The sequence below is a fragment of the Venturia canescens genome, chromosome 2, assembly GCF_019457755.1.
Source record: "Venturia canescens isolate UGA chromosome 2, ASM1945775v1, whole genome shotgun sequence".
Classification (NCBI taxonomy): domain Eukaryota; kingdom Metazoa; phylum Arthropoda; class Insecta; order Hymenoptera; family Ichneumonidae; genus Venturia; species Venturia canescens.
In genome coordinates this window covers 104918-125853 of record NC_057422.1, presented here as the reverse complement: position 1 = coordinate 125853, position 20936 = coordinate 104918, and the positions used below count along the sequence as shown (strand labels likewise).

Here is a 20936-nt window from a genome sequence, read left to right as displayed (position 1 = left end):
GGCACGTTCCGACTCGACGCAGGCGCGATTCTTTTATACTTCCTATATAGAATAAATGAGAAGAAAAAAATATGAAAATAAGTGTTGTGCAAGGTTCCCGCGCGCCCGCGCGATAATCCCTGACAATTCCTCTTCTTGTTTAGAATCGCGGCCGGATTACGTCTATTTTAGGCGCGATCGCGGAGGACGACGGAGAGGGGGATCGTATATATAGTAATATAGTCGAGCCGGCGGACTGAACGGGGGCTACTACGGCCGCGACTGGCCGCGCTGGCCGGCCGGCGACAGACGCCGCTCGGGGCCGCTAATCGTCAGTCCCGCTCGATCATTCTCCTCCACTCGTTATCTCTCGCGTTCGCTATACTCGTCACGCGTTTTCGTTATGCTCAGCAGGTACTCAGGTTCTCAGGTATCCGAGGATCGCGATATTTTGGTGACGCGGCGGTAAAATCGCGCGATCGACCAACGCCCTCGTCATATATTGTTATCCGTCCGGCGGGGAATGGAGACGCGCGTTTTCTTCCGCGAGTGCCCGCTAGTTATTAATTAATTCTCTCGCGTAGGATCCTCGTATGCCGGATCGCCGAGTTATCGAATCTTTTAGCATCAGGTATATATACTATATCATTCGTTTTTCTTCTCTCGCGATGCATCTGCGCTGCCAGCCTTGCGTCCATTATTTTTCGGTAATTGCGTAGATAAATGCGTAGATATACATATGAAGAATATTTTGGTCTCTCTTGTACTGGCTCACGGTGGGTGGACGGACAATGGAGCTCGATCGTGCCAATTGATGCGTGAGAGGATGACGCACGAGGTCCGCGCACCGCGTCTGCCGAGCTCATGATCCCAGCATATAGTATACATAGAAATATTACACGAAACGTTGCCAAGTCTCGTCTCATCGCAATGGGCGATGACCGAATGAATAATTTTAATATATATCACACGCGAATATATATACCAGTAGAATTTTTATTTCGAGCAGGTTCGTTATTCAATAGCACATCCGGTCATCCGGAACTCGGTTGACGAGAAAACAATTAAAATGATGCGCGCGCGATTATTCAATTCGATCCCGTTTTTTGTCTATATATTAGGTGGGCGGTAAAAAGGATTTGAGCGACGGTACCGGGCAGCAGCAGGAGGGAAAAAGAGGCATAACCGCGCATAAGGTTATGGAGTCGCGGGAGCTCGATCCGATGATAGGAGGGAAGGATGAGACGCCGCCGGAGCGGGCCGAGTTGCTTCAACATTTGCGTTCGTGCGAGAATCGAGAGTTCGAGAGGCTCGCGAGACGCGCACTCGAACGAATAACCGAGAGCGACGTTGATTTCGTCTATCCCTATCCTATGGAGAAGACGCTATTGGACGTCGCGTGCTGCGAGGGACGCGAGAGCCTCGTCGAGAGCCTTCTCGGATTTGGCGCCGATCCGAATAAAATAAACGAGGCTCATAACCGAACACCCCTGCACTTTGCCGCGGAAGCTGGGCATGATCGTGTAATCGAGCGGCTGTTGGAACATCCGAGAATCGATCCGAATATCCGAGTTGGAGAACAGACCGCGCTTCATCTGGCCGTTCGGAATCGGCACGAGGAATGCGCTCGGCTTATCCTCGATAAGGGTCGAGCCGACCCGAATATCGTAAATTCGAAAGGCGTTACGCCGATTCACATCGCTGCGAGTACGGGACAACGGGAAATGGTTCGGCTCTTACTCGCAGCTTCCAAATATCCGCTAGATCTTGATGGATTTCGTGATTTTCGAAAGCTCACGACTCGCGACGTTATTACCAATAAGATGCCCGATCTCGAGTTACCAGCACCGCCAGCTCCTCTACTCGCCGAACAACTCTACTCGTCGCGGAGCCTCGGTGAGGCGAGAGACAAACGGGAGATCGAGGAATTGTTGGAAACTGCTGCTCGAGAAAATAATCCAGCAGCGGTGGCGGAACAACTCGCGAGAAAGGAACGCGTCAACGGTAATGACAGTTTCGGGGAAGCAGCAGCTCGAATCGCAGTTCAGCTCGGACACCCCGACGTTTTGCAAGAAATTCTCAAGGTCGATCCGAGACTCGCGAATAAGTTGTTGCTTCCAGCGGCCCAGGAGCTTGGTGTTCCCACTTGGCCGAGCGGGCGAAGAGAGAACGGTGACGATCGAATCAGAGTATTCGGACTGGTGATGGAACGAGCAGGAGAGATCGATACGCGTTGCGAAGACGGTACAAAGCCCCATCGTACACCCGTGCACCGCTCTCCCATATATTAATATTATATTAATATTCCTTTTCGTTGCGACTTGCGACGATCGTTTCAGACAAGGGCAACACCGCTCTGCACTATGCCGCGCGAGCCGAGTCTCCCGAAGCCGTTCGATGCCTCCTCAGATCCGGAAGTTACATCGGTCATAAAAACATATTCGGTGTATCACCGTTGGCTCATCTCTCGCCGAGCAATCTCGCCGATTTTTTTGACGAGTGCCTCTCCAGCGAGAACGATCGTACCGACGAGTACGAGATTGAATTTGATTATCGTTGCCTGATGCCTTCCCCCTCCGCCTATAGCGTCCCCTCCGAAATGGACGCGCTCGGTTTAATCGCCGAAAATCGAGGATTAAAACCTCTTCTCAAGCATCCTCTCCTCTCATCCTTTCTTTATCTAAAATGGCATCGAGTCAGATACGCATTTTACGCAAATTTCATATTTTTCCTCGTATTTTATTTGGTCATAAATTCTTACGTATTGAGCTCGTCGTTTTATGACGACTACGCGTCGTTGGTGAAAAATTCAACCAACGGTACGAGAAACAGGCCCGAAACCCCAACAACGACGTACCACTATCATCTTCTCGGTTCCCTCGCCCTCGTAGGACTCGTAATTTTGACTATTCGGGAGATCCTTCAATTTATTTCATCGCCGCGACGCTATTTAACGAGCATGGAAAACATTGCCGAGGTTGGCCTGATAATCGTCGCGGTATGGCTGATGATTGACCCGAATCCTCAAATCGGAGCAATAGTCGCCCTTCTCTCAGCGTGGCAACTCGTTCTCCTGATCGGTCAACATCCGAGGATGTCGACCGGCATTGAGATGTTCAAAACGGTTACGCGAAATTTCCTTAAATTTCTCATTCTCTACGGCTTTCTCATTCTTGCCTTTGCCCTAGCCTTTTTTACTCTCTTCAAGGACTCGGAGGGGGGTAACGATAATAATTTTCCGGATCCCGGTCACTCGCTCTTCAAAACTATAATAATGCTAACAGGAGAATTCGACGCGAACGACATACCATTCGTCACTCGTCCCGTTCTCAGTCACTGCATCTTTGTACTATTTGTATTTCTAATAGCGATTGTTCTCTTCAATTTGCTCAACGGTCTCGCTGTCAGCGACACCGCCGAAATACTCAACAGATCGGAGCTCGTATCCCTCGTTTCGCGAGTGAGACTCGTCTCTTACGCCGAAACGGTCGCTTCGGGTCTCGATCGATTGGCGATCGCTCCGCAACTCCCGAGAACCCTCGCCACTCGTGCCGTACGCTTATTTCCGGATTATCTGCCTCGTCCTAAAATCGCCGTTAAACCATACAAGTCGAACGAGATACGGCTTTATGGTAGGCCCATTGCCGGCGATTCAAAAAAAACCTCCCGATTTTACATGGATCCCTCGATAGTTGGATACGCGAGACAAGTTTTGAAGAGGCGAGGCCAAATTACGGAAAACGAGCGAACGAGCGGCGCTCTCGAAGCGATCCAAAGTAGCCTACAAAGTCTCCGAACGAGCCTCGCTCGAATTGAACTGGCAATCATCGGTACTCGAGTTAACGTTAACGGGGACTCTACCGCTGAGACCGCTGCTACTCGCCGCCTTTCGACATCCCAATGAAATTCCCACATTTTTCTTCCTATTCATTTCCAAAATTAACAATAATTTAAAAAAAAAATTTTTTATTATTATTATTATTATTATTATTACAATCCGTTATCGTTACTATTACAATCGTTAAACGCACTGCAATCTGATTTCAGCCCGATGCCTCGTTGCGCTCACTTCCGGGTTTTCCCCGACCCCGGTGTCTCAACATATCCGTGTAGAACAAATTAAAATCCAATCTGAAAATGAGAATGAAAAATTCGAAAAAATAATGTAGGATATAGGTAGCTCGGTCAACGATGCGATAGATAAGGAGAAGCCTGCGTGTTCTCACCTGCACAGAACGTTGAGTAATTTCTCGTTGTTGTTGTCGCAACCCAAATCGCAAATCCGATCTAGAAGACGGATGAGCACGTCGGTGAATCTAGAATCGAGCGTTTCGATCGTACTCTCGAAGCTTGCCGCCGCCGCCGCCGCCGCCGCCGCCGTCACCGTCGCCGCCGCCACCGTCCCCGTCGTTATCCCATCATTATTATTTTTTGTTTTGCTATTGGTAGTCTCGTGCTGCATCCCGTTTCGCAGCATCCGAACATACGCGTCAATTAATATTACTCTACAACGAGTATAAGAGCAGGTTGTTGCTCCGTTACAAGCGGATCTATATTATATATATATATATATATATTCATTCGTACGATGCGTTACGATTTAACATCGGTCCTACTACTGCTACAACCATCTTGTTTCGTTCGTATCGTATAAGGTATAACGTGCCAAATAGGAAAAAATGTGCGATGATATCGAGCATGCTCCGGGTGTAGGTATTACGAGTTTTTGAAAAACCACGAACCGCGGATGTCGCGTCTACGATGCATGTTTTACAAATTGTCATAAATAACATGCCTAACAAAGAAAATAAACCAATTAGAAAATTAAACCTATGCGTCGTTGCTTCAATTATATAATGATGAATTTAGCAAGCTCGAAGACGATACTCGAAACGCTTGGGATGCGAACAAAACTACCGACTCTCGAATGTTTTTTTTTTCTCTCTCTCTCTCTTTTGCTACAATTATATACCTCGGGTTCATAGCCATCGTCTTGACAGGCGCTGATCATCGAAGTCAATTCGGCGTCAATGAAGTAGCGGCTCATACGCTTAACATTGACAACATCGGATCATGAAATATCTGCTCGTGATTATATATTTCGAGATTTTTGTAACCTTAGCGCGCCACGACTCTCGGACAAAGAACGCGATTAGATGTTAGAAGAAAAAAAAAAAACTAATTCGCAAACGTTGCAAAAGAGTCCCCCCCGATTTTTAATATAAAAGTAAAATTGGAGAAAATAAACTACTAGAACGCCGGGTTTTCACTCGAAATGAATGAATTGAAGCAGAAAACAATGAAATAGCCGTACACGTAAGGAATTGATCGAAATTGATCGGTAATGTTGAAAACCATGTCGGATTCGGACTCGTCACGCGGTATCGAAGCCTGGTGTAACAAGTGTAAGAAAAAAAAATGTATACCTGCATGAAATCACAAAATTCGACGCAAACGGTGCAAAGTGCCGTGATACATCCGAGTAAATCTGGGTCTGTCAGCATACATTCTTTCAAATAACTATCCTGCAGATCCTGATGTACGCTCAACACATCGTCGACGTTGCTCACCTGAAATTGTTTATTAACGGATGACAAGTTGCCGATGTATAACTCGAAAATTCAAACTCCCCACTCGTACCCCAACCACTCGCGATGGAATACCTTGTTCATCTTATTGATAAAGGTCAACCAGTTTGGTTCTATGACCTCGACCATCATGTAATATTCGAGATGTTGAATACAGTCAAGCATACGTTGCCTCACCGAGAATGCTTGTCTATAAGCCATTGCCGCTTCATGGGTGAAAGTTTTGGCTATTTTATTACTTATCCAAACCCTGCTTTGGAATATAATAAAAATGATGAAACGCATGTTGATTCAACGATGTTGGGGGGCTCATCGAAGAGCATGCCACGAGAAGAAAAATAAAAAAAATGGAAAAACTCGCCTGCAGAGAAGTCGCTCAACGTGTTTGCAATATAACAAATGTCGAAACAACATTTGATAACAGGCAATCGCTTTCCTATTGATTACGAGTGAGACCGGCCACTTGACATCATAATTAAAGACAAACGCTTCGAGACCGGTCAACGGTTTTTCCGCTTGATAGCAATACTCTGTAATTCATTAGTGTCATTGTTATTAGCAATTGTTTGTATCGAAAATGATTGTGACGCCTTGAATGACATACCCTTTTCGTCGCGGGTCTGGATCGAAAGTATCCGAAACATTTGGAACTGCAAGTCATACGGAAGAAGCTCGGGTTTGAGATCGTCCTTATAAGGATCCGAATCAGCGGTCGATGTGCGCAGTGCAACTTCAAGAAGGGAGGCCAATCGATGTATAACAATGTCGTACATGTTTTTACTGAGCTCAGACTCGCAGAGATTGAGAAATTGTACCTGAAGCGAGATGAGATAAAACTCGGTAAATTTTCGAGAGAGATTCGACGAGAATATGTATGTGTGTGTGTGTGTGTGTGTGTGTGTGTGTACACACGATATTATGCGAGGCTAACCACGAAATCTCCTTGAGCCAGGAGAAAATAATTTTTGACGCTCCGTAAACGACCCATCAAGTCGTTCTCGTTTATTAAAACCTCGAGCAACGTTTTGGCAGCTTCGGAATAAGCTCGGTCGATAGCGGCGATAAATTTTTGTTCTCTGTGTTGATAAACGAGAGGCTCTTGCTTGCCCCATTGGACCGTTTTTCCTGCGTTCGAATAAACGAAAAATTGTCTTTTTATCTACTAAAAATGTTGATTATTGGACGGTTCAAACTCTTACCGCATTGGCGTATGACATTGAAATATTTGCCGGTTCTGAGTATCGTTTGGGCGTGATCGTTTAGAAATACAGGAATTCTCTCGGGTCTCATGGCATAACGCTTCTCCCAGTAGTCGGCTGAATAATCCATCGGCAATTCCTCCCTCTGTATCAGCTCGTTGTCCTCAACAAGAAACTGAGGATGGAACAAAATGGTGGGGGATGGATGGATGGATGGATGCTATAGCAACGAATCACACGAATCGAGAATGGATAAATGGAAACGAATAGCCCACTGACCTCTTGATACGGGTCACAGATGACTCCTTTGTATACCCACTTTTCAAGAGTTTGCATGTAAGGAACGCTGGCCGCTTGTATGAGGAATAATCCGAGCTCTTTGCATTTAGCATCACCGCTCATGTCGTTTACTCGATCGTGAAGAAGACTCAGAACCTTGCCTCCTCTCGCGTTTGCCTTTTCACCCGAAAAACAGACATTTGACATTTATTTTAATTTCCTCTTTCAAACAATCCCGCATCGTAGCGGTATTTCAATATTATTTTTCATCCTCATTAGCCGGCCGCTTGCACCGACGAACCTTGCAGATATTCGATGTTATTTGCGAGAGTATCGACATAGTCGCCATCGTCGGTTGAACGTAAAACCACATCTTTTGTAGATTGAGCTTGCCACGTACGTGCTGCATCTCGAGCTGTACAACGAATGACTGAAATCAACGTATAAAACGAAATATTATTTGAACGGAACACAAAAATGTTAACGGCTGAGCTTCGGAGCGTTATTCGCAACGTACCAAATAATCCCTCAAGAGACAGCTGAGAGCTCCGCGCAGAGCGTGATTCACTTGTCCGTCGTCCGGCAGAACTTTTTCCTCAACGAATCTGACGGTCATGGAGTAATGAGAGGCCAAAGGCAATATCTGTTGTGCCAGTTGTTTCAAGGATATAGAAATGTCAGGATTCATGCCAAACGTCTTTACTTGTTCAAGCCCCGACGTAGGCTCCGAAACGATGTACGCTCCGTCGGTTCCCTTCAAACAGCGCAACAGATCCCATATTACGAGAGTTTCTTGAGAAACGGACGGCACGACTTCTGCAAAGAGCGACGAGCGAGAGAGCAAAATTGTACATGTTGCCAAAAACTTGGCTTTATCATGGAGGATGCGCCGAGCGCAGATTTATCCGAGACTACGTACTTTCATACTGAGGAAAACCGCTTGTATCCGCATAAAAATCCCACGATATTCGAGGTCTTTCCGTCACCCAATTTTGTTTGGTAGAGCTGGGATCGTAGGAGCCAGATCCGTAGCGTCTTCCTGCCCACCCTCCGCATCTGTTTAATTTCCTCTCACCCTCCACGGCTGCTTTCATTATATTTTTTCTGATCTGAAACAGGCGAACGAGAGGAGTCGTTATATCCTCTTTTCGTATATGCAATCGCTTTTAACGTTTACCAGAGGCAAATCTTCCTTGGTAATGGTTAGACCGGTTTTGGCAACTGCCCCGGAACGAGTCTCCGCCGTGCCGCTCTTTGCCAAATATTCTTTCATAGATTTGTCAGCGGTTATTCGTCTTAGAAGCTCCATAAACGCACCGAGACCATCGATTCTGAATAAAATATAAACAAAATAAATGGCTGAAGAATATGAATTTGGCTGAATGCGAAGTAATTGTTGTCCGGCAGGGCGACAGACTTACTTTTTTGCTTTGAGTTGCTCGTATTTTTGTACAAATAATTCTGGATCGCGGGCATTTTTGACAAGATGCTTGAGACATGCAAGGGTCGGAACGTTTTCCGGAGTCGCAATTCCTCTCTGCAGTTTTTCTATATTTTGCTGCTCCGGCGGGACACTCGATCTGTCGTTGAAACAAACAACTCCCAACTTTTGGTATCGAACTCGAACCTTTTTATTTTCATCGTAATATAATTATACTTGACTTACTCGAGCAACTCCGTTAACTCCAACACAAGATGATGCAATTTGAATTCGCTCATTTCGCGTTTTTTTTCTATCTTTGTTTGTATCTATCGCGCGACCGCGCATCAACTACCTTTTTTTTGAGGTTAGGAAAATAAAAACATCGTATTCAAAAGAGCAGCAGCAGGCAGTAGGGGCAGTAGGTGATGGAATAATAATAATAATAATAATAATAATAATAATAATAATGATAAACTCGGACCTCCGTGAACTTGGTCGATTACTCGGCGGGCGGGGACTTTGGGCGGCGGGGATGAGAAAGAAAAATTGAATAATAACGCGGGGGCGGAAAAGATGATTGCGCAGAAATGTGCTTCGCATAGCCGCCATGTTTTTGCATAAATTATCGGCCCAAAGCACGCATATATAATTTTTATATAATTTTTTACATACAGAAATTTTCGTCATTTCTTTCCCAATTTTTTAAAAGCTGTATCTCAGTCAAAAATAGTCATATGACGATAAATAAAAAAGCATTTTGAAGCTTTGTTCTTTGACTTTGAAGATATATCTAATCATTTTTTACTCACAAATTACGGATACTGAGAAATTTCATGAAATACCTCGAGAGGAAAAATTTTTACAATCAAAATCAATACAAACATCAGCCCCCGGGTAGCTCATTTTCATTTACCTTCAATTTCGTTTTTTTAGAATTCTCCGTACAATTTTTTTAGATCGCAATACATGATTTTTATATAAATTGGTAGGTTGGGCGGCATTGGTGTATCGGTCGTATCTTTTGCTTATGCCCATAGCACTGCTGGGAAACCAAAACATGCCATCGACATCGACAGCCAGGAAAAGATATAAACATATATCCTTAAAAATCTCGTCAGGGTGATCGAGCAATTATGTTTGACATGTTCTCCCGCGGTACGCTTTGGGTAACGCAAATCCCGGCGGTAGGGACAACAAGACCTAATATCGTATGAAAAACGGGTCAAACGTGCATTTTCAATTGTACGTTTGCAATTGAAACTTGAAAAAAAAATCGACATTTTTTGGAAATTTTGGTTTTTTTTTCTTTTCTTCGTATTTTTAATTTGGGCGATATTCGATGTGAAGTTGTAGGAAAAGTCAACGAAAAATCGTCTCTTTCATATTTTAACATATTTTAATAATGCTTGTGTCATTTTGAGGCCCAGTAATCGTGTTCCTTTAATTTTTTGCAAAACTTTGATCTCTCGGGACAGAAAAACGTTTCACCCAATCAACTTACAAATTGGTAGAGTTATTGTGGATACATCGAGCTTTAAAAGTTATACTTGACGTTCAAGTGATTTCAGTGGTAAAATACATTTTTTCACTCTTTTTTCAAACGAATATTGAGAATGGAACAATAGACATTTCCTCGTAAATAGAGGGTGAGCATTTTATAGTGCGTTCATTCAAGTTTCCAAGACCGTCCTTGAAATTACTGTGCGTATATCCATGATTCAATACGAAAATGTCTTTTTTTTATTTAACCATCAATATCTCGAGGAAAAAAAATCGTACGGAGAATTCGAAAAAAACAAAAATGAAGGTAAATGAAAATGAGCTACCCGGGGGCTGATGTTTGTATTGATTTTGATTGTAAAAATTTTTCCTCTCGAGGTATTTCATGAAATTTCTCAGTATCCGTAATTTGTGAGTAAAAAATGATTAGATATCTTCAATTTTTGACTGAGATACAGCTTTTAAAAAATTGGGGGGAAAAAATGACGGAAATTTCTTGTTTCTTTAATCAATTGTTTCCAGTATAGTGTACTACGAGAGGCGAAATGCTGAATGATATATATGTGGAAATGGAAATCAATAATAATAACGGAAGACCGCGGCGGGCGGCGGCGTGTGTCATTAAAAAACATACGTGTGACATACGTAGATGCGACGACGACGACTTTTTATTTCAAATTTTACTTTAATTTGAATTTTTTAATGGCTAAACTTGGTTTCTAAGTTGAAAGATAGCGTTGAATATTAATGGAATATTAAAAATCAAGAGATTTGGAAAACACGGGGTGAATTAAGGAGGCGCGGGAGGGAGTGAAAGGCGGTGGCGCAGCATCCGACGAACGGATCGATGGAAGAAGCATCGAGAAGACGGGAAGGGGAGGGTTGACGACGAGGTGGGAGGAAAAAAGGGAGCGGAGGACTCGGATGACGTTTGAGTGGGCGGTGGACTCTCGGTTAACGGTCCTCGTCTCTTGTATTAGAATATATTTCTCGGGAATATGGTGTTGAAGGAATTTGGAGGAACGAGTAATTTTTGATTGCGTGCGCGGAGCAACGTAGTATTATAAAATATTATCTCGGTGTCTCGAGAAATAAGAAGCGAGAAGCGCATTCTTCTTCGGTATCGGGTGATTCCGCACGATGAGTACGGAGTACGGGAAAATGGCTCGACGACGGGAATGGAGAAAGTTGGCTCTGTGTTTGTTTTTGGTGATTGAGGGATACGGGCTCTGTACGACAACAGGAGCGATCGGTCACGATAATCCAACTTTGTACAATATCGGGGGTGTACTTTCCAACAACGAGAGTAAAACACATTTTGAGAACATAATAAAGGTAAGGGCGCGGGCCTCGCGATGGCGTATATTTTGGCTATAGGATATATATAGAAATTTGCTTTTTTCAGACGCTCAACTTTGATCTGCATCACGTAAACAAGGGAGTTACTTTTTATCACACGGTTATCGGGATGGATTCAAATCCGATACGTACGGCGTTGAGCGTATGCAAATCGTTGATCGCCCAGCGAGTTTACGCGGTGGTCGTCTCTCATCCCCTAACGGGAGACCTCTCACCGGCGGCTGTATCGTACACCAGCGGTTTTTATCACATACCCGTTATTGGGATTTCCTCCCGCGACTCGGCCTTTTCCGACAAGGTACGTATACCGCTATAACTATATTAGTAACCGCGTGAGCAGCCGCATATCCGCGCGATCCCATCAAATTTATATTAATTTCTTTTCTCTCTCTCTCTCTCTCTTACGCAGAACATCCACGTGTCGTTCCTGAGGACCGTGCCACCGTACTCGCATCAAGCGGACGTGTGGGTCGAGCTCCTCAAACATTTCAATTACATGAAAGTTATATTTATTCATAGCTCCGACACGGATGGTCGGGCCTTGCTCGGCCGTTTTCAAACGACTTCCCAGAGCCTCGAGGACGACGCGGAGATCAAAGTACACGTGGGTTACGCACTCTATCTCGCACGCCTCGCTTTCCTATAAAAACCAACAATCATGTAGCATAATAATATAGCTCGTTTGCACGCCTCGATATCGCGAGTGTCTACCCCTTTCCCTCTGCGCGCGATTCCTCACCCGCCCGAGAGCCCCTCCTCCCTTCTTTATTAAATCATTTAAATATATAATAAAAAAGAAAAAGTTAAAAATGCGTTTGCATAAACGAGAGAGCCAGCAAGCGGGTTATATGGGGTTATATGGGGTTATATGGGGTTATATGGGGGTGGGTAAGTATACGATATGGAAAATGCCGTTATAATAATAAATAATCGCGGTAAGGTGCGTCGAAATACATAAAATATTAAAAAGGTATGTTAGCGGTTGTAGAATGGTCCCGCCGTTTCCGCGGATCGTAAGACCGCGCAGCATGCGCTTTTTTATTTATTATTTTATTTTATTATGAGAATGAATATTTGTGTTGGTAGGCGCATGCGAAGGGGGCCCCCGCTGCTGAGAGAGCGAACCGTGAACTAATGACGAAAATAATATTGAAAACAGGTAGAATCGGTGATCGAGTTCGAGCCGGGTCTCGATAACTTTACCGAACAATTGATGGAGATGAAGAACGCCCAAGCGAGGGTCTGCCTCATGTATGCCTCGTAAGTAAAACGGACAAAAGGGGGCACGCTAACCGCGCGCAAACGAGGACATTATTTTAAAATTTAACGTTTACGTATTTGTTTGCTCGTGTTTGGGGGCCGGGCGACGACGGTACGTGAAGAAAAACGGATGCGACAGTGATATTCAGGGACGCTTCGGCATTAAACATGACCGGTGCCGGTTACGTATGGATCGTAACGGAACAGGGCCTCGAGGCGACAAACGCACCTGAGGGACTTTTGGGGCTCAAGTTGATAAACGCAACCGATGAGAAGGCACACATACGAGATAGCCTGTGAGTATATAGACGCGGTAAAAATTTGCTTGTTTTATCATGCATATCCTACAAGCGTTAACGATACAAAATGGCCGTGCGGCGGCGGCGGCGGCGGCGGCGGCGGCGGCGGCGGCGGCGGGAATGAAATGAAAACGCAGATACGTACTCGTGTCGGCGTTACGAGCGATGAACAAGACCGAGGATATTACCGAAGCTCCTACAGATTGCAACGATTCGGGATACATATGGGAGACCGGAAAGAGATTGTTCAAATACATAAGGGAACAAATATTGGAGAAAGGGGCGACGGGACGAGTCGCCTTCGACGATAACGGAGATCGTATATTTGCCGAATACAACATCGTAAATATTAAGGAACGAGGGGAGAAAGATTCGGTCGGACGATACATCTATTCCGAGGTAATGATGAATAATAATATAATTTTATTGTGTCGCATATATTATTGATTTCGATCGCCGAGCGAATATAGCCGGCGCAAATCGGCCCCAAAATATATAACGATATATGATAATAATAAATGATGTCACGCGGGCGCGGACAACGAAAAACATGCAGAGCGCTGCTAAAATGAGGCTGATGCTCAACGAATCTGGTATAATGTGGCCCGGTCGTTTGAAAACTAAACCAGAAGGTTTTATGATTCCGACGCATCTCAAAGTTTTGACGATCGAAGAGAAGCCTTTCGTTTACGTGCGTCGGGCGAGCGGAGACGGAGCAGCCGAATCATCTTGTCTACAGGACGAAGTTCCATGTCCGCATTTCAATACTACGAGCGGCGATCGCGATCTCGGTGAGTATAACGCTGCTACCGCAGATAGATAAATATAATATATGAGGAAGGATTATTAGAAGGTAGCTCGGTCTTTGACAGGGGAAGCTGTCTCGTACTGCTGCAAGGGATACTGCATGGATCTTCTCAAGGAACTCTCGAAAACGATAAACTTTACCTATAGCGTGGCTCTCTCGCCGGACGGACAATTCGGCAGTTACATGATAAAAAATAGCTCGAGTAAGACAAGTTAGATTATTCGAGTTTATTCGATATTCGATAATCAAGTTATACGTATGAAGATATTGATGCTGTCTCGCGCGGTTCATGTTTCCCGGTACAAAACGGCAGCAGGCGGTAAGAAAGAGTGGACCGGGCTGATCGGTGAATTGGTTAACGAGCGGGCCGATATGATAGTCGCCCCCCTGACCATAAATCCGGAGCGCGCGGAATTCATAGAATTCAGCAAACCGTTCAAGTACCAAGGCATCACCATCCTCGAGAAGAAAGTATGCGCACTCGTTGCTGCGGCGCGGCGCGCGGCTTCCTATATATAACGCTAACGGAGCGATTCGTTTCTTCGTACAGCCTTCGAGATCGTCGACCCTCGTCTCGTTTTTACAACCGTTCAGCAACACTCTGTGGATCCTGGTGATGGTGTCGGTGCACGTAGTGGCGCTAGTTCTGTACCTCCTCGACCGGTTCTCGCCATTCGGGAGGTTCAAACTAGCCAACACTGACGGCACCGAGGAGGATGCTCTCAACTTGTCGAGCGCGATATGGTTCGCTTGGGGTGTACTCCTCAACAGCGGCATTGGCGAGGGTCAGTCTCTCTTTTTTTCTCTCTCTCTCTCTCTCTCTCTCCATTCCCGTTCGTTTAATTTGCCGGATTGAGGATAATCAACGTATATACACACACGACGCCTAGCGCAGGTACACCGCGAAGCTTCTCGGCCCGCGTACTCGGTATGGTTTGGGCGGGCTTCGCCATGATAATAGTAGCCTCGTACACCGCCAACTTGGCCGCTTTCCTCGTTCTCGAGAGGCCCAAGACCAAACTCACCGGTATCAATGACGCTCGGGTAAGTATTTTTTTTTTTTTTTTTTTTTTTTTTTTTTTTTCCCGCATTCTCAAATGTTGGATGATGAGAAAGGCTTTATCGATCCGCCCGCAGTTACGAAACACGATGGAAAATTTGACTTGCGCGACGGTCAAAGGTTCCGCGGTCGACATGTACTTCAGACGACAAGTCGAATTGTCCAACATGTATCGCACCATGGAAGCCAACAATTACGACACGGCCGAGAGAGCGATACAGGATGTCAAAATCGGGTGAGACTCTTGAAGCGTTTGCCCGTATATCCCCCGTATATCCCCCAATCACCGGCTATTCTTATCATCATATTAATATATATTTTCAGTAAACTCATGGCTTTCATATGGGACAGCTCTCGTTTGGAATTCGAAGCTGCCCGAGATTGCGAATTGGTTACCGCCGGTGAATTGTTCGGTAGGTCAGGTTACGGTATAGGATTGCAAAAAGGTTCACCCTGGGCGGACGAGGTCACCATAGCTATACTCGATTTTCACGAGAGTAAGTTTATCCATTCGCATAGTATTTTTTACTATCCGCCTTATTTCTCCAATCTCATCTCTTTTTTTACATTTGTATTTTAAATGCGACGCGCAGGCGGGATTATGGAAAAGCTGGACAAGCGATGGATTTTACAGAATAACGAGCAACAGTGCGAACATCAGGAAAAAACACCGAATACCCTCGGGTTGAAAAATATGGCGGGTGTATTCATACTCGTTGGCGCTGGAATAATCGGCGGTGTTGTACTCATCATCATAGAGATGGCCTACAAGAAACATCAGATCAGAAAGCAAAAAAAGCTTGAATTGGCGAGACACGCGGCTGACAAATGGAGGGGACTCGTCGAGGTATTTCATTTACCCCTCTCTGCACCACCCTGTTGTATTCTCTTATAATAACCCGGTTGAACGGTTGTCCCTTGACAGAAGCGTAAAAAACTGCCACGAACTATGACACCGCAGCAACGACGGATTCAGAGCAACGGGCTGAACGATCCGGCAACGGTGAGTCTCGCTGTCGACTCGGCGGTACCTCGTTCGATCCTCCCACCGAGAAGTCCCGGACGTGCCTGGCCCGGTGACAGCGATATACGACAACGAACGTCCCCTCGCACGGACGATATACGACTATCACCCGCCGCTTACACCGTCGACGTCTCTCATCTGATAGTCTAACAACAACTATTCCTCTATCGATGTTAGAATTATTATTTTTATGTGCGGGGGGGAGCGTTTCAAGAGATAACGCCAGCTAGCACCAACATGCCAACCAGCATTATCGATCATAGATGTCGATCAAAAATCATCGTTGTATCGCTCTCTCTCTCTCTCTCTCTCTCTCGTTGTCGATTACGAAAAATTCAATAATTTTTTAACACGCTTCGAGTGGAAATAAATTTGCCTCTCCCGTTAATTCATAAATGTTCAACAATTCCTCTTTTCTTCCCGTTCATCATTAGCGTTTTCACGACAACCGACAACGCCACAAAATAATTCATCTATCGAATTTACTAGCCAGCACATTTTATCTTTTTCTTCTTCTCGTTGCATTTCTCATTTTGTACAAAATGCATGAGGGGGGGGGGGGGGGGGGGGGGGGGGGGTGATGACACGTTTCCAGGTTTTATGAGAAGGCGAGAAAAAAGGGTTTGATTATTCGTTATGCGCACGTACGAAGATTGATGAATTAGTTAGTCAATGTTGAGGACGATCGACGTTCGCGTGGCCAGTATCGGTCGATCCCTCCGGCCGAATGATGAACCCGAAAATCATGAGATACCTATTCCTCGAGGAAAAAGTATTGCCCGGCCCGTTTTTGATCGAGATCCTGTGGAAAATAAAAAAAAAAAAAACAGTTGTGCGGCGTTGATGCAGTTTGGTATATGATAGAGTTAACGCTCGCTAGCTTATTACCTTTACGGACTGATTCTTATTGATTCGGGGTCTGAAATTGTTGGGATCTCGTCTAAAAGTGATGCCCAACAGTTCCAAAAATCTATTCATTCCGTTCAATAGGGATTGCGGAGTATGGGCGACCGTGTTAAGAGAAGGTTCCCCGGAGAATACTATTACGCGATCCGCCAGATAAGTAGCCATGATAAAGTCGTGCTCGACGACGAAACCGGTTTTTTTGGCGTGCAGAATAAACCTGGAAATTATGCGGAATGTACAAGAGAGCGAGAGAGAGAGAATGAGAGAAAATATTATTCGTCGAGTAACCTCTTGATAACTTTAGCAGCTACGAGACGTTGTTCCGAGTCGAGATAGGCCGATGGCTCGTCGATGAGATATACGTCGGCGGGCTTACCGAGACACAGAGCCATCGCGACACGCTGCAATTCACCTCCCGAAAGATTTTGTACCTCCTGATCCATGATGTCGTCGATCTTGAGGGGTTTCATCACGTCCGTGATAAATTGTGGATGTATGTAAGCATCACGAATCTTTTCGTGCAACAATTGACGGACGATACCCTGTGATTTCGGGCTGATTTTTTGGGGCTTGTAACTAATGTGAAGCGTTGGAATATTGTCTGCGAAGAAAAAATATGATATTGTCTCGGTAATTGAATAGTATCGTATATTGTCTTTGGCTGTCACAAGAAAGAGAGAGGATAGAAGAGCGCTCACCGGATCCTTCGTCGGGAGGTAAGTTGCCGGCCAGCATTCTGATGAAAGTCGTCTTGCCGGTACCGTTCTCCCCGAGTAATACGAGAATTTCTGAATCGGTAAATTGACCCTTCTCGACTCTCAACGAGAACGATCCCATCGTCTTGGTCATTGCCGGATATTTGTAATGATTCATCCGTTTGACCTCTTCCTCGGTCGCGCTCTCGGCAACTTTGAATACGAGAGATTCTTCGCGAAAACGAAGATTCTCCGTTGGTACGAAACCATCGAGAAATATGTTAATACCCTCGCGAACGGAGAAGGGCATAGTAACGACACCGTAAGCACCGGGAACTCCGTAAAGACAACAAATGAAGTCGGAGAGATAATCGAGAACGGAAAGATCATGCTCGACAACGATGATAAATTTGTCCGGGTGTATGAGCGAACGAATTGTAACGGCCGCGTTGAGACGCTGTTTAACGTCCAGATACGAGGAAGGCTCGTCAAACATGAATATATCGCCGTTCTGTATGCAGACCATTGCGCAAGCGAAACGTTGAAGTTCACCCCCGGATAACTCTTCAATACCGCGATCACGGATATGGGTAAGATCTAGCAGAAAGGGCAGAAAATTCATAATAAATAAGAATCGTCACTATGAGGGATCGGACGATGATGCCCGCCCGTTTCGGGCAACTCGCTATACCGACCGAGCATTTTACATATTTGCGTCTGCTTGTCACACTCGTCCTTCTTGTCGAGCAACTGCTGCACCGTGCCCTTTACCGCTTTTGGAATTTGATCGACGTACTGCGGTTTGATCAGCGCTTTCAAATCGTCCTCCAAAATTTTAGTGAAATAATTTTGCAACTCGCTACCCCTGAAATGGCTCAATATTTCTGTCCAGTCCGGTGGGTCCTGCCAAACATAATGACGATCGTTTAGGTGCTTACCGATCGAGAGCGCGTATCGTTGCATACTCACGGTAAAACGTCCGAGATTCGGCTTCTGCTTGCCAGCCAAGATCTTAAGAGCGGTAGATTTACCGATACCGTTGGTACCGACCAGGCCAAGAACCTCACCCGGCCGTGGAATTGGAAGTCGATGAAGTTTGAACGAGTTCTTGGAATATCTGTGAGTAGTCTCTTTCTCCAAATTACTGGGTAGATTGATTATCGATATAGCCTCAAACGGACATTTCTGTAACAATCGTATCGAATAAATCACCTTTGCTCTTTTTCCTGAGCCGTACGTTCTGGTACTAATGAATCGTGCCTTTCTGCCCAGCCTATACAACCTTGACGCATATTCCGCATCCGATGCAGAGCTCTTCGGAGATGGAAGCTATTTTGCTATTGGGGGTAACTTCTATACATAGCTTTCCCATTCGCACCACCGGACAGGACCTTTTGCATTCTTGGCGGCATCGTTTCGGTTTACACTTGTCCGAATTTACGATTGCTATGCGAGTCAGCCTATCGGTCTCCTCCATGGATTTTTTTGGAGGCATGATATCCCTCGGTCTTTGCCTACCGGCACCTGAAAATTCTTTCTTCTTATTTCGAATCGTATTACTATTTTTATTATCGTTATAATATCATTCACTCAATCTGCACAAAACTCCATCACTCTTTTCAATATTCCTAACCTAAATTTTAGAGCAGAGAGCACGCCGGAAACATATGTCGATGTAACGACACGAATCGCAGACTGCAATGAGCACAACCAGTAAAAATCATTTATCAATAATAGAGAACGGAGCGTTCGTTTTCTATACCGAGCAGCTAATGGATTTATCAAATAATTGCCACCACCACCGCCGTGCCTATAATTAACCTGTCAAATTGAAAAATGTAGAAGAGTCTCCTCGTTCTTACTTGCTAGACGATCTTTTCGATTATGACCCTTCTATGATGATGATGATGATGATGATGATGATGGCCGATTGGCGCGGCGTAGCAGCGGCTGTACGCTCTACTATCTTGCTTGTTGGACCCCCAGAATCCGAAACCTGATTTTAATAAATATATGTATATATATATAATCAGAGAACATATAGTTTACATGGAACAACAGGGTCCGTGTGTTGTGTTAGCTTTTGGTAGGCACGGAACCTGGCACGGGAATATGTAGTTCCAGTTCCACTCATGGACTGTAGAGAGCGCAGCGACGTATCCATGTGGTGCTTCGGTGCTTCACACTCTTCACACTATTCGAAGGGTCAGCTGACCGCCCCTCTCGTGGAGATCGCTGCGGTCGCTGCTAAGGAAGCCATAGCATCCGAGAGATTGCCGGGTTCATATACTCATGTTCTCTTTTTTTCCCAATTTTTTTTTTTATGATATTTATGAATATTTGGAAATGATAACACAGTTACTGTTTCACAAAACTTCAACATATTATAATAAGCCTCTGAGCATTTTCTGTCATCTTGGGTAATAACGGTTGTTTTTCAATGGTATAGTGAACGATAGTGGTTCAATCATTGACTACGTTTACACGGCCCTCTTATTATTCCGGTTTTGTATATACAGACGGGTATATTTATATATAAAGACAGATATGCATTTTGTATATCTATATTGATATAACTAAACCGGAATAAGAGGGCCGTGTAAACGTATAGGGTACATTCTATTTGGACGCCGACTTTGCGTTCGACTTGGCGTTGTAAACGTTACAAACGTTTAGAATTGTGTTCTCAACGCTCCCGACGTTCAAGTGGTTGAACGCATCCACAGCAAGATCACTTGTTGGTTTCGCCATTTTGTAATCGCACCAAGTCGAACAACATGACATGAACGCAACCAGCGTCACCGCGTTTTCTTGTGGGCTCCCGAAGCTTCTCATCATCGCCACTACGCGGCTAAATCCGTTGAACAGTTTCTCGTAAGCGGATGGGGTTAGGTCTGCGTTTCAATATAATACACATCGCTCCATGCCTCGACATCCTCAGCGCGTCTAGGGCACGGTATGAGTCACTTAGCCCTACTGATGAGTCTGTGACCATACCGGAGACGAAACGCAACGATCCCATTCTTTTCGACCGCTACGCACTGCGTAGGGATCTTCTCTACCGACCTAACCAATCCTTACTTATACAGAAACTCCTCGACGGTACACGATTTGTGTTGGACTCTGGCCTGAACGTCTCCACGGACGCGCCAGGCACCGAGTCGCTACATTCTCGAGGGTAGTAGCGCCTCACGTGGAAAAAGCCTTAAACTAGTCAAGAATCGATACTAGCCCGCGTAGCGGTAAACATATTTCAACTGAAGTGAAAAACCGATGCTGGTATTGCTGGTATTGCAGGATATAGATCTTGACAGCTGACTCCGAACCTCCGAACCAAATGCGTGCGACAAGGACAGCGACCGAGCAGCTGTTGCTTGCTTTCGTATCGTATCCAGTGCAACAAAAGCACGATCTCAACCCGTCGCCGTAGTACGCTCATGGTTTTTTTCCAAGTCCCACGACTTTCCTTTAAAAAAAATTTTTTTTTTTGGTCTCCACACGTATTTTTCAGATTCAGAATCGAATGAAACGTGTTTCAAGCCCATCGTGGGAGCAGG

The 20936-nt window shown here is 45.1% G+C and overlaps 4 protein-coding genes across 12 annotated transcripts; 2 read left to right on the top strand and 2 right to left on the bottom strand.

The window, feature by feature from the left end:
* The first annotated feature begins 260 nt into the window (after positions 1–260).
* Positions 261–4808, top strand: pain (painless). The gene is made up of 3 exons (XM_043413560.1): positions 261–610; positions 1101–2223; positions 2319–4808. Exons 2-3 carry the CDS (start codon positions 1179–1181, stop codon positions 3881–3883), a joined length of 2610 nt encoding a protein of 869 aa, XP_043269495.1. The 5' UTR covers positions 261–610; positions 1101–1178; the 3' UTR covers positions 3884–4808.
* Positions 3929–8882, bottom strand: LOC122407379 (gamma-tubulin complex component 2-like). 4 transcript variants are annotated; one of them, XM_043413554.1, is made up of 16 exons: positions 8712–8878; positions 8467–8625; positions 8223–8376; positions 7965–8154; positions 7563–7861; positions 7347–7475; positions 7046–7222; positions 6767–6941; positions 6499–6692; positions 6172–6382; positions 5929–6097; positions 5643–5817; positions 5406–5549; positions 4952–5029; positions 4206–4435; positions 3929–4110 (listed from the first exon to the last, which is right to left on the bottom strand). In XM_043413554.1, exons 1-16 carry the CDS (start codon positions 8762–8764, stop codon positions 4023–4025), a joined length of 2625 nt encoding a protein of 874 aa, XP_043269489.1. In that variant the 5' UTR covers positions 8765–8878; the 3' UTR covers positions 3929–4022. The 4 variants fall into 4 exon arrangements, with proteins under 4 accessions (XP_043269489.1, XP_043269491.1, XP_043269490.1 ...); XM_043413556.1 differs by having other exon boundaries at positions 8463–8625; positions 8712–8839; XM_043413555.1 differs by lacking the exon at positions 4952–5029.
* Positions 8883–10885: 2003 nt separating this feature from the next.
* On the top strand, positions 10886–16166 carry Nmdar1 (NMDA receptor 1). 4 transcript variants are annotated; one of them, XM_043412860.1, is made up of 15 exons: positions 10886–11303; positions 11374–11625; positions 11737–11931; positions 12487–12587; positions 12710–12883; positions 13024–13285; positions 13443–13677; positions 13744–13896; positions 14011–14165; positions 14245–14479; positions 14590–14738; positions 14832–14989; positions 15079–15251; positions 15348–15601; positions 15680–16166. In XM_043412860.1, exons 1-15 carry the CDS (start codon positions 11109–11111, stop codon positions 15926–15928), a joined length of 2940 nt encoding a protein of 979 aa, XP_043268795.1. In that variant the 5' UTR covers positions 10886–11108; the 3' UTR covers positions 15929–16166. The 4 variants fall into 4 exon arrangements, with proteins under 4 accessions (XP_043268795.1, XP_043268796.1, XP_043268797.1 ...); XM_043412861.1 differs by having other exon boundaries at positions 10887–11303; positions 11737–11925; positions 14008–14165; XM_043412862.1 differs by having other exon boundaries at positions 10887–11303; positions 13759–13896; positions 14008–14165.
* pix (ATP-binding cassette sub-family E member 1 pix) lies at positions 16167–19394 on the bottom strand. 3 transcript variants are annotated; one of them, XM_043412877.1, is made up of 9 exons: positions 19242–19391; positions 19013–19074; positions 18662–18903; positions 18349–18564; positions 18075–18282; positions 17383–17976; positions 16973–17285; positions 16667–16901; positions 16167–16580 (listed from the first exon to the last, which is right to left on the bottom strand). In XM_043412877.1, the coding sequence occupies exons 3-9, from the start codon at positions 18872–18874 to the stop codon at positions 16533–16535; spliced, it is 1827 nt and encodes a 608-aa protein (XP_043268812.1). In that variant the 5' UTR covers positions 18875–18903; positions 19013–19074; positions 19242–19391; the 3' UTR covers positions 16167–16532. The 3 variants fall into 3 exon arrangements, with proteins under 3 accessions (XP_043268812.1, XP_043268810.1, XP_043268811.1); XM_043412875.1 differs by lacking the exon at positions 19013–19074 and having other exon boundaries at positions 19242–19394; XM_043412876.1 differs by lacking the exon at positions 19242–19391 and having other exon boundaries at positions 19013–19217.
* Between the last annotated feature and the right edge of the window lie 1542 nt (positions 19395–20936).

Coding starts and splice junctions, on each gene's coding strand:
- pain (XM_043413560.1), top strand. CDS start 1,179: ATGGAGTCGCGGGAGCTCGATCCGATGATAGGAGGGAAGGATGAGACG. Junction 2,224..2,318: donor CGATACGCGTTGCGAAGACG/GTACAAAGCCCC, acceptor CGATCGTTTCAG/ACAAGGGCAACACCGCTCTG.
- LOC122407379 (XM_043413554.1), bottom strand. CDS start 8,764: ATGAGCGAATTCAAATTGCATCATCTTGTGTTGGAGTTAACGGAGTTG. Junction 8,377..8,466: donor GAGCAACTCAAAGCAAAAAA/GTAAGTCTGTCG, acceptor TATTTTATTCAG/AATCGATGGTCTCGGTGCGT. Junction 7,862..7,964: donor CGGTTTTCCTCAGTATGAAA/GTACGTAGTCTC, acceptor CGCTCTTTGCAG/AAGTCGTGCCGTCCGTTTCT.
- Nmdar1 (XM_043412859.1), top strand. CDS start 11,109: ATGAGTACGGAGTACGGGAAAATGGCTCGACGACGGGAATGGAGAAAG. Junction 11,304..11,373: donor ATTTTGAGAACATAATAAAG/GTAAGGGCGCGG, acceptor TGCTTTTTTCAG/ACGCTCAACTTTGATCTGCA. Junction 15,602..15,679: donor AATGGAGGGGACTCGTCGAG/GTATTTCATTTA, acceptor GTCCCTTGACAG/AAGCGTAAAAAACTGCCACG.
- pix (XM_043412875.1), bottom strand. CDS start 18,874: ATGCCTCCAAAAAAATCCATGGAGGAGACCGATAGGCTGACTCGCATA. Junction 17,286..17,382: donor ACCTCCCGACGAAGGATCCG/GTGAGCGCTCTT, acceptor TTTTCTTCGCAG/ACAATATTCCAACGCTTCAC. Junction 16,902..16,972: donor GCTGCTAAAGTTATCAAGAG/GTTACTCGACGA, acceptor CATAATTTCCAG/GTTTATTCTGCACGCCAAAA.